Source organism: Geotrypetes seraphini, chromosome 1 (assembly GCF_902459505.1).
Source record: "Geotrypetes seraphini chromosome 1, aGeoSer1.1, whole genome shotgun sequence".
NCBI classification, from domain to species: Eukaryota; Metazoa; Chordata; class Amphibia; order Gymnophiona; family Dermophiidae; genus Geotrypetes; species Geotrypetes seraphini.
In genome coordinates this window covers 228,861,466-228,873,774 of record NC_047084.1, presented here as the reverse complement: position 1 = coordinate 228,873,774, position 12,309 = coordinate 228,861,466, and the positions used below count along the sequence as shown (strand labels likewise).

Genomic DNA, 12,309 nt, shown 5'->3' with positions numbered 1-12,309 from the left:
GATAATCAATTCCTAATCCACAACTGAACATTGTCTCCTATTCCATAACTCTTTAATTTTCTCAGGAGCCTCTCATGAAGAACTTTGTCAAAAGCTTTCTGAAAATTTAGATTCACTACATCAACCAGCTCACCTTTACCTACATATTTATTTATACTTTCAAAGAAGTCAAGCAAATTGGTAAGGCAAGACCTTCCTTGTCTGAACCCATGCTGACTCTGTCCCATTGCATCATGTTTGTCTACATGTTCCGCAGTTTTATTCTTTATAATTGTTTCCACTATTTTGCCTGGCATTGAAATCAGGCTTACTAGTCTGTAATGTCCTGAATCTCCCCTGGAACCCTTTTTAAAAATCAGGGTTAACATTGGCCACCCTCCAATCTTCAGGTATTACAGATGATTTTAGTGACAGGTTACAGATCACGAACAGCAGATCAGCAATTTCATGTTTGAGTTCTTTCAGTACCCTAGGATATATACCATCTAGTCTAGGTGATGTATCACTCTGTAACTTGACAATTTGGTTTAGTACGTCTTTGAGGTTCACTGAGATTTCTTTAAGTTCCTCTGCATCATCACCCTTGAAAACCATTTCCAGTTCCATAAAGACCACAGCAAAGAATTAATTCAGTCTCTCCACTATGGCCTTATCCTCCCTGAGTGCCTCTTTTGCTCCTTGATCATCCATCAGTCTCATGGATTTTCTCACAGGTTTTCTGCTGCTGATGTACCTAAAAAAATTGTTATTATGAGTTGTTATTTTTGCCACTTTGGCAAGTTTCTCTTCATATTCTTATTTAGCTTTTTTTATCAATGTTTTACATTGCTGCAGGTGTATTTGAGTCCTCCACCAGGACAGACAGGGAAAAATGCTTGGGTACCTAAATAAATTCATGTATACCATGCTGAGCTCCCTTGGGAGAACGGTATAGAAAATTGAATGAACAAATAAATACTATCAATTACAGAAGTACTACTAGAGGCAGCTGGTAGACAATAAAGGGGTTCTTTTCTGCTGTGTTCAAAAGAGCCCCTCCCCCTTTTTTCAGTTGTACTCATATAAGGGGGGAGCAGTAACAATTTTTTAAGCTGCACTAAACATCTAGTAGCTGAATTTTATTCAGAGTAGCTTTAAACTACAGGCAAATAAGTAGGGAAAACATGCAGAGCATGACTCATGGAATTCTTTCCAACTTCCCTGTGCATGTCTGTATGTATCTGAAGAAATGCCCACAAGGTAAGGGAGAAAAATATTTTTGCTCACTTCAACTCAGCTCTTTGCTCAGGTCAGCTCAATCTTTAGAGGAAACATTGGTAGAAAGTTATAATTATGTGGTTACAATTATGCATTGTTAATAAGATTAATAAGATGGTTCCTCCCTACTATTCCTTTTTGCATATTACTTTAATTCATTTAGATATCATTTACATAGATGGTGCTCCTATCTGTAAAGTTAGGAATTTCTATGAAATATTCTACATGCTTCTCTCCTCTCCACTCCTTCCTGCCCTCCATAGTCATCCCTACCCTCTTTTAACCCCTTCCTCTGTAATGTCACCTAGAGCTTGTATAGGTATGTGACGCACAAATGGAATAAATAAAATAAAATAATATTGTGTGTATATGAAGAATGGATTGAAGAAATAATATTACAATTAGAACTATTATTATGGGGTGGGGTCTGGGGTAAAGCTTGGGCCTGGGGCAGAGCTTTTGCTCCCTCCTCCAAACAAAAAAGTGTTCTGCTACCTATGACTGTGGTCAAAGAATAATTTTTCCTCATGTGTCAAGAGCAACCCCAACTGAGAAGGAACCAATTCTTGCAATTTAAGACTAGAGTGTTGGAAATTGGTGATACTTTCATACTTTCCATATAGGTGTTTTATTTTCTGTCAAGGAGCCAAGTATGTTTCTACTAATTCAGGTTTCCTGGCCCACACATAAACTTAGGGCTCCTTTTACAAAGGCAAGGTAGTGACTTCTCTATGAAAAATATACCGAAGCCCATTCATTTGCCGTGGCGCTTAGTTTTCCAGGATGTGTAAATCTGTGGTTTATTTTGCCTTCTATATTTGGATAGGATATAATATTTTATTTGTTATAGGTATATTTTTCTTTATGCATTGTAAAAAACCCCACATAAAATTTAAAAAAGAAAAAGTACTTTATAATCACATGGGATAATCAATATTGTCCCATAGGCCATACTATTTCAGCCCATGTCTGCGCTACAAAGTTTTCCCTTTGTCTAATAATGCCAGCTCTGGAAAATTCATGCTACATCCTAATACAAAGAAAACATATTTCATAAGAGGTATGATTTAATTGCTTGTAGAACCTCTTTTAGGCCTCCTTTTATCAAGCCGCATTAGGGTTTTTTATTGCCGGATGCTGTAGTAAAAGCTCTGACACTCAAATAAATTTTATGAGCGTCTGAACTTTGACCGCAGTGGCCAGCAATAAAAAAACCCTAACGCGGCTTAATAAATGGGGAAAAGGGCACCTTATTTTGTTAAAGTGGGATCAAATAATTCAATTAGAGCAATTATTTGCCTGCCTGAACATGGGGTCCTTTTACTAAGATACATGGGTTAACCTTTACATGGTTTTTTTTTCTAAACACTATGGCCATTTTTACTGCAGCAAGAAAATGGCCCATTTCCCATTTTTTTAAATTAATTGCCAGGCACTAATGTTGCTATTACTGTGCAGCCATTAAGAGTAATTACCAAAGCAACAGTTACCGACAGCTGTTTTGCAGGTGGTAAGGGCCACATGGTAATATTGCGCTAATCAATTAGGGCCTGATTCTATACACAGCACCTTAGGCTCCTTTTACGAAGCCACGTTAGCAGTTTAACACGCGTAATAGCGTGTGCTAAACTGCCAGCCGCTCCTCTTGAGCAGGCGGCAGTTTTTTGGCTAGCACAGGGGTTAGCGCGTGATAAAAAGTCACATGTGATAAAGCCGCTAACGCGGCTTCATAAAAGGAGCCCTTAGATAGTTGCCTCTAGGTGCTGTAACTGAGACCATCTAGCACCACCTAGCTAAAATAATTGACCTTGCCATTGAAGTTAATTGAATAATTAATTTAAAAAATTTAAATTTACATGCAGAATTCTGCATGGTGCCTAGGAACACCTAAGTGGAGGTGCCTTCTGATATCCACCTGAAAAGTAAGTGTGTTTAGGGGTGGAGAATAGGCTTGGTTTACTTAGGTGTCACTACGCATCTGAGTTAGTTCCCCGAAAATTAGGCCTGTACTAATTAGTACCTATACTAGCAACCCTATTGAATGTCTGTGTCAAATTGTCCATTGTAATTTCCTGACCTTGAACTGAATAGGTAAAGGCAGAATAGAAAACCTGATCAACATAACATAAAAGTTACAAAATGTAATACAGTAAAACCTTGGATTGCAAGTAACTTGGTTTGCAAGTGTTTTGCAAGACAAGCAAAACATTTTATTACATTTTAACTTGATAAACAAGCAACGTCTTGCAAGACAAGTACATACAATATACACACATCACAACTGAGCCGGTGGTTCTTCTCGCTCTCTCTGACACTGCAAGAGTGTAGTGACTGTTCTAAACAAGCAAAGTCTTGCAATATGAGCACATTTACTATACACGCATCACATCATCACAATTCAGCTGATGGTTCTTCAATCTCTGACCCTGCGGGAGTGTAGTGACTGTTCTAAACAAGCGAGGTCTTGCAATACGAGTACATAAGAACAAAAGAATTGCCGCTGTTGGGTAAGACCAGTGATCCATCATGCCCAGCAGTCCGCTCATGTGGCAGCCCTCTGGTCAAAGACCAGCGCCCTAACTGACACTAGCCTTACCAGCGTACGTCCTTGTTTAGCAGGAACTTGTCTAACTTTGTCTTGAATCCCTGGAGGGTGTGTTCCCCTATGACAGACTCCGGAAGAGCATTCCAGTTTTCTACCACTCTCTGGGTGAAGAACTTCCTTACGTTTGTATGGAATCTATCCCCTTTCAACTTTAGAGAGTGCCCTCTCGTTCTCCCTACCTTGGAGAGGGTGAACAACATGTCATTATCTACAAAGTCTATCCCCTTCAGTACCTTGAATGTTTTGATCATGTCCCCTCTCAATCTCCTCTGCTAGAGGGAGAAGCGGCCCAGTTTCGCTGTACGGCAGCTCCTCCAACCCCTTAACCATCTTAGTAGCTCTTCTCTGGACTCTTTTGAGTAGTATCGTGTCTTTCATGTACGGCGACCAGTGCTGGACGCAGTACTCCAGGTGAGGGCTTACCATGGCCATGGTATGATAACCTCTGATCTGTTTGTGATCCCCCTCTTTATTATTCCTAGCATTCTGTTCGCCCTTTTCACAGCCGCCGCCACACATTTCACGGACGGCTTCATCGACTTGTCGATCAGAGCTCCCAAGTCCCTTTCCTGGGAGGTCTCTACAAGTACTGCCCCAGACATCCTGTATTTGTGCATGAGGTTTTTGTTACCAACATGCATCACTTTACACTTGTCCATGTTGAACTTCATCTGCCATGTCGCAGCCCATTCCTTGAGCCTGATTATGTCACATTGTAGATCTTCACAATCCCCCTGCGTCTTCACTACTCTGAATAACTCTGTATCATCTGCAAATTTTATCACCACGCTCGTCGTACCTATGTCCAGATCGTTTATGAAGATGTTGAAGAGCACCGAGCCCTGTGGCATTATATCATCACAACTGAGCCGATGGTTCTTCTCTCTCTGATGAGTAAGGTCTTGCAATACAAGTACGTATAGTATTATACTTTGTATTAAAGTTTTTGGGTTGTGGAACGAATCGTCTGAGTTTCTATTATTTCCTATGGGGAAATTTGCTTTAATATACAAGTGCTTTGGATTACAAGCATGCTTCTGGCATGCATTATGCTCACAAACCAAGGTTTGACTGTATATTTAATGACATAAGTTTGTCCCTGACCCTGCAAGCTTTGTCTCCGTCCCCGCAATCTCTTACATAGATACATAAATAAAGGAGGCCTAGTCGAACTGGAGCTACCATAAATAAAGGAGTCAGAGTCTGAAAGTTTTGTGTACCAACTCCACAGCCCTGCCTAAAATACCTGATAGACATAATGCAAATGTAACTCTTATCTAACAAGAATTAAAAAAATATTTTTAGTGCGGGGGTAGCACATGCAGATTTGGAATTTCTGAGTGCGTCTGAAGTAAACCATTTTAAGCTGTGGTAAGTATGTGCTAGCATTTATCACCGCTTAGTAAAAGGACCTAAGTTACTGTATTCCCATAAAAACTAAATCCAAATTATCAAGTTCCAGATAAGGTTTTTAGTGATCCTTTGATTTAACTGTGATAGAAAGTGGCTTTAGCACACCCTCTGATGTTAATATTTTTTTTTATTTTTTTTTGCCTTACTAGCCATTTTTAAAAAGTGCCAAGTGAGCATTTACTGCCATCTATTTTGTAGGCACTTAAGACCCGGATTTTCTAAATGGCACTGAAAAGTGGCTGCTGATCACGTGCCAATCATGCAGCGGCGACATTTAGAGAATCGCACCTCCAGGAAAGATAGGCACTGGAAATGTAAGCCAGGGCTTTCAAGGCCTACATTTCTGGCATCAGCCACGCCTATAGTGGCGTTAGGCGCAGGTAGGCGCTTCCGTAGGTGTGATTCCAGCGTCTTTTATTTAGGCGCCAGTAAGCACTTTAAATTTGACATTGCTTGCCATTTCAAATGGCGTTTCCCAATTAACATAGGCACCAGTAGGGTACCTACCAGTGCCTAAGTTTAGGCGCTGTTTATAGAATTTCCTTCTATTGGCTTACGCAGTATCCATGCGCTAGCCAGTTAGCGTGCAGTCGTGTAGAGGTGCTAACTGGTTAGTGCAGGAATACTGCAGGACACCTGAATGCATCCCTTCAGTACTCCATTTTTTGCTGGGTTAGACCCAAGTTAGCACTTAATATAGCTTAGCAATAGGACCTCCTTAGCACGTAATTTTATAAGGTGATGCCTAGTTTTAGATGTGAGCCAACATACAGATTTCAGAATTTAGGGACCCTTTTTCTAAAGAGTGCCAAGTCCTAGTGTGCTCTTAGCACGTAAAAAGCAGGCTACTACAAAATGTGCAAAAGAGTCTTGAAGTCTTTTGCCCGTTAGCTATTTTTTTGAAGTATTTTAGGGGAAGGGGTATCCTATGCAGAGAATGGGCATTGAAAATATTCACCAGCTAGCGCATTCGTATTAATGAGTACTAACACAGGAGCATTTAGCACCTCCTAAATATGAGGTAGCAAGTACTTCCCGCATTAACATGCATGAATGCCAACATTAACACTTGACCTGAAAACATAATTGCTCAAAAATGCCTTGAACTGTGCTTTCTCTCTCTCTCTTGCCATCCCCTGACCCCACTCCCCTTCCAGTCTACTTTCCTGCTGTTTCTCTCTTCCTCACCCATCTAGTACTACCCTATTCCATGCTCTTTTCTCTCTCCCTCCATCCTGTTTCTCCAGTCCTCCCTTCCCTCATGCTAGTTCATCAACCCCCTCCCTCCTCCCAACCTCCAATGCTGCTTCTCCTCATGATCGCTCTAGTTCCCAATTCCTCCATCTATATCCTCCTCAGACCCAGCAGCTGCAATTTAATCTTCAGGCAGCAAAGGGGAAAGCCTGATGCCACCGGCCTGCCCTGGAAGCTGTCTCTCTGCAGCAACTTCCTGTCCCCACGTAGGCGGGACTTGTAGAGATGCAGCTTCTGGGACAGGCTGGTGGCAGCAGGCCCAGCCTGTTGCTGCTACCAGCTGCCTGAAGATTAAATTACAGTGGCCAGGCCCAGGAAGGAGGAAGGTGGGGGAATCGGGAAAGCCAGCTAAACCCAAATAGACTCCCCCATTTAAAAAAAAACAAAAACTATCCAGGCACCTGGACAGTCCTCAAAAAAGAGGACATGTCCAGTTTTCCCGGACATCTAGTAACCCTAGGTCAAAAGACAATAAATAAGCTCATGCACACATTAACTGCCACAATAAATATGAATCTCATATTAAAGAGAAGGAAGTGGTGGGGAGTGTGCTTTGAATTTACCACAGATTTGGTAACATGAATTGACTGCTACTGTGTTTCCCAAAAAATAAGCCCTAGCATGATTTTCGAGGTAGGTCTTACTTTAAGCCCTACCCCAAAAGTAAGCCCTAGTCCCTGGAAGCCTAACCCAAATGTCCCTGGATTCGCCAGCAGCAGCACTTCCCCCGCCCCCATGCAGCCAAACTCCAGCTGACCCTCCCATCTTTCCATCCGAACCCCTCCGACCCCGAGACCTATAAAGAGCAGCATCGGCAGCACTCTAAACAGGCTGCTTTGTGGCCTTCTCCTGCCGAGGCATTCCCTCTGCTGCATCACTGATAATGTCATCAGTAACACTGCGCATGGAAGGCCCGGCTGGAGAAGACCGTGAGGCAGCTTGTTCAGAGTGCTGCTGATGCTGTTCTTTGGAAGGAGTTATGTAGGTCTTGCAATCGGCGGGGTTCGGATGGGAGGGTCCGTGGGGGTTCAGCTGTGCAGCAGGGACTGCTCAAGGTTTCTGCTGCACAGAAGGGAGGGATAGAACCTGTACAAGGGTTCTGCTGCACAAGGGAGGGAGGGAGGGATCGAAAGATGCTGTGCAGTGTGCACAGTGCAAGGGTTCTACTACACAGGGGGATGTGAGTAATAGAAAGATGCTGCAGAGGGAAGGCACAAGGGGATGGGTGAGAAGGGAGGAAATATGCTGCACATGTGGGGGAGAGAAAGGAAAGAGGAAGAATTGGAATGGAGAGGAAGGAAGAGATGATCTTGTACATGAAAAAAACAAGACCTACTTCAAAAATAAGCCCCGGTGCATTTTTTGGGCCCAAAATTGATATAAGACACTGTCTTATTTTCGGGGAAACACAGGAATAAGGCAGAAAATGTGAAATGGTTAACTGCATCTCTGCTTGTAGTCATGCTGATACCATATAGTAGCCACAACCACTTTTTCCCAAGTGCTGAGAATACCCAAGCTTTATCATAGAGGGTTTGCAGTTGATGCATATTAACTAAAGAAACCTTAACACGGTTTATTAATAGGCCTCTTAGTGATCTTGTGACAGCTTGGGAGGTTGTTTCTGCCATTTATTTAATCACTATGAATATTTACAGTTCTTTTTCTCTCCTTTCCTGAAATTAAACTGAAAGTTTTGCCATAGCAGAGGGGAGAAGGGGTGTACTTTGTAGCATTATACATTTTTCTGTTAACTAGGTGGCGAGTAAAATCAGTTGGATGGTGCACCCATTTTAAAGATCCTGGGGAAAATACTGAATTATTTTGTTAACTGTTTCGCTGCTGAATCTGGTTCCATAACCACATACTTTGCAGAGTGGCTTTCTTTCCACTGCACCCTGGTTAAAATTTGTCAGCATTACTGGTCTGCCCAGTCTCCACTGCACCCCCAAATAACTTCATCATGGACAAAGCCAGAAAGTAACAGCAGATAAGGGCATTTAGCCTTAAACCTTGAGAGCTACCAATCCTCCAAGTACCCCTTCAAATTACTTACTGGGTCTGACCTTTAGTAAACTAGAAACAAAATAGGGCAAAATCGAAATCTTTGAAACCACTTTTATGAGTTCCTTGTGTTGGTATAAGCCGGAGACCAATATACTCTATGTGAGAAGGATTAGTACTATCAGTGTTTGAGCCTACAGATGTGTAGTTTCATTTTTGCCACGTTCTGCAAGAACAGACATCTTCAGATTTAATTAGATAAAAGAACAGGCTGAGTCAGGCCCAATGCTGAGACGTACAGCGATCTGGTCATTTGTATATAACACAAGCCGTCATACTTAATGACTCTTTTCAACCACGTTGCAGGAAGAAAAAGTGGGCGCATACATACTCTGTAATCACGCACATGCAAAACTTTGAGTAATACAAAAAATCCAGTATTTTATTTCTGTTTCCCCGACTTCACTAATATAGCAAACTCTAGAAATCCATCTCTTTAGACCTGTTCAAAACTTTCTCCGTTTCCCAGGTGAGCTCCTCCTACCTGAAAGTAGTCTTGTGGTGAGCCATGCCACTCCTATTTATTCCTCTGAGTTTTATATCCAGAAAATTGTGTACATCTGATCTCGTGCAGAATCTAAAGACTGGTAGCCCACCTTTACATACTGAAGAAAAGCTGAGAGGAAAGTTTTTGTTGTCGTTGTCTTTTAATTATCCTAGGGACCGTTCAAGCTTTCTTTTGTTGCTAGTTCTTCCATTTCCGACTGCGCTTTCCGCTCACACACTGAGAGGAGGTGCTCTGTTCACTGCCTGAAGCCGTGCACCACCCACAGTAAACACGACAAAATCATTAAAAAAAAAAAAAAAAAAAAAAAAGGATGAGGAGCTAATGTAGAAACTGTTTGTAAAAAGAGGAGAAACGGTCTTGTGAAGTATTTCTCTTTTTTTCCCCACTCATTCAGTGTAGAAAATGTTTATGGCATTGGCAAAACACCTAGAAAATTTTTTCCACTTGTTCTTACAATTTAGCTACTACTCTTGCTCTCTCCCTCTATTTTTTTTTTGGGGGGAGGGAGGGGTTGCAGTTCAGTTTCCAAGCTCTTCATCAACCATAGCAGTTACTATTTTATGAATGCTACAGTGCTACCTTTAGTTGTAGAATATTCTCATTTCTTGTTTTCAATTTCTACTTAATACCCACCTCTTTTCCAGTCATAGGAGTCAATTCTGTGCATCCAATGGGTGCTAAGCATCACCAATACTAAACAAGCTGTTTCTTGTGTCCTGTGAGGAGTCCTGGTAATTTGTGTTGTGTTTCACCCCTATATTCAGAGTAGAGAACTGCCCTGTAGGAGCTATCTCCAACCCTGTCCAGTCCCTATGAGTTCTGTCCCTGCCTCATCCCTGCAAGCTCTGTCCTCATCTGCACAAGCCTCAGACACTTATGATTTTGTCCCCATCTCATTCTCTAACCCAAGTTTCTATTCTTTCCTGCTCCAAAGCAATATTTCATACTCTAGGGCACATGTGTCAAACCCAAGGTCCATGGGCCGAATCCAGCCCACCAGGCCTTTTTATGTGGCCTGCAGCAATGCTCCTGAACTTCTCAGATCCCAGCGTCTCCTCCCTCCCGCACCGGTCCGACGTTGCCGTCATGCCAGAAAGTCTTCCGACTTCGGCAGCGATTCATCAGTGTTGTCCTTGGTTTCCCCTCCTGCCTAACGTCCGCCGCGGTCCACCCGGGCGTAAACAGGAAGTTGCACATCACTGGAAAAGCGAAAAGCAGGAGGAGGAGCCACGTACAACACTCCCAAGTCGCTGAGACCCGCAGATTCCTCAGCTTGGTGACATCGGACCGGCGCCAGAGGGAAAGACACGCCGGGCTGTGAGGAGAGGGGGACCGGTGCTGGAGGGAAAGGCAAGCTGGGCTGTGATGAGAGTGAGATGAAGGGAGAGAGGTTGGACCTGGGGTAGTGTGGAGAAAGAAGGAAAAAGATACTTGAAGGGAGAACCATTGGGAAGAGAAAGGGAGAAATTGTGGACCTGGGGGGAGAGAGGGAGGCAGTTGGGAAGAGAAAGGGAGAGAAGAAGTTGGATCTGGGGATGGAAGGGAGGGAGAAATGTTAGACCTGGGGGTGGAAGGGAGAGAAAGATGCAGCATCTTTTTATTTTATTTTCTTTCCATCTCATTGTTCAGCATCAAGGGGGGAGGGAAGAAGAACAACAGAAAGAGACAGAGCAAAATGTTGGACCAAGAGGAGAGATAGAAGGAAATAGGAGACTGGGAAAGGAGTGAGATGGGATATGGTAGAGCTACTGAATAAGAGAAGATGGAAAATTGATAGGCAGCTGAAAATTTAAAAAGGAGAAGGATGAGAAAGACGGCAAAATTTGAGTGGACAGAGGCAGAAAATTTGAAAGGGAAAAATCAATATGTTGGAGACAGGGACTGGAGCAAGAGAGAAGAGGAGGAAAAAATGGACAGCAGACACTGGAAAGAAAATTAGAAGATAGACAAAATCAGAAAGAGAAACTGGGACTAAAAGCAAAATGACCAGACAACAAAAGGTAGAAAAAATAATTTTATTTTCTATTTTATGATTACAATATATCAAATTTGATATGTGTATCCTGCCAGAACTGGTGTTAGACAATAAGCGTGAACTAGGACCTAAAAGAGAGGAAAAGTCTTTTTTATTTATTTTGTAGCCGGTGTGGGGTTGGAGAAGTTGTATCCCTATACATCTACTAAGACTTGACACATAATCAGCAGCTATTTTGTAGATGGCCACCAATAACGGTGCCCTGTGTAAGATCCGAACCTAAGGGTCTGCAGGTGGTGCTAGAGTGTGGCAGTGGCAGGTGGTACGAGAGTGTAGTACAGTGGTTAGAGCTACAACCTCCGTACCCTGAGTGTGGGTTCAAACCCTGTGCTGCTCCTTGTGACCCTGGGCAAGTCGCTTAATCCTCCACTGTCCCAGGTACATTAGATAGACTGTGAGCCCACTGGAACAGAAAGGGAAAATGCTTGAAGTACTTGTATATAAATTGCTTTGAGTGTGTTATAAAACTACATAAAGGTGGTATACAAGTCCCAATCCCCTAGAGCAGGGGTGTCAAACTCAAATCACATAAGGGGCCAAAATCTAAAACACAGGCTAAGTCGTGGGCTGGATTTTTTTATTAAGATACTTACCCCCTCCTTTCCTGGCACACAGTGTGGGTTTTGGCGGTGGCGATTGATCCGACTCTGACAGAAGTCCTGTTAGCATTGGAGCCGCCACCAGTGCTGGGGCCCATGCTGTGTGTCAGCAAAGGAGGGGGTAAGTATCTTAATAAAAAAATCCAGCCCACGACTTAGCCTGTGTTTTAGATTTTGGCCCCTTATGTGATTTGAGTTTGACACCCCTGCTCTAGGGGATTGGGACTTGTATACCACCTTTATGTAGTTTTATAACACACTCAAAGCAATTTACATACAAGTACTTCAAGCATTTTCCCTTTCTGTCCCAGTGGGCTCACAGTCTATCTAATGTACCTGGGACAGTGGAGGATTAAGCGACTTGCCCAGGGTCACAAGGAGCAACACAGGGTTTGAACCCACACTCAGGGTACGGAGGTTATAGCTCTAACCACTGTACTACACTCTCGTACCACCTGCCACTGCCACACTCTAGCACCACCTGCAGACCCTTAGGTTCGGATCTTACACAGGGCACCGTTATTGGTGGCCATCTACAAAATAGCTGCTGATTATGTGTCAATCGTGCAATGGT

At 42.8% G+C, this 12,309-nt stretch overlaps 1 protein-coding gene across 9 annotated transcripts in view; it reads right to left on the bottom strand.

Moving 5' to 3' along the window:
* ARAP2 (ArfGAP with RhoGAP domain, ankyrin repeat and PH domain 2) overlaps positions 1-10,492 on the bottom strand; it is a 402,332-nt gene extending 391,840 nt beyond the window's left edge. For 2 of the 9 annotated variants that reach the window (XM_033947696.1, XM_033947732.1), the window contains exon 1: positions 9,190-9,337. Coding sequence is in view for 2 of the 9 variants with exons in the window: in XM_033947679.1 (XP_033803570.1) it covers positions 9,735-9,786 (52 nt within the window). In the remaining 7 variants the exon portion in view is untranslated. Of the gene's footprint in view, positions 1-8,924; positions 9,054-9,077; positions 9,338-9,734 lie in introns of those variants that run through there. The other 7 variants (XM_033947679.1, XM_033947686.1, XM_033947705.1 and 4 more) reach the window with 7 other exon arrangements.
* Positions 10,493-12,309: the final 1,817 nt, after the last annotated feature.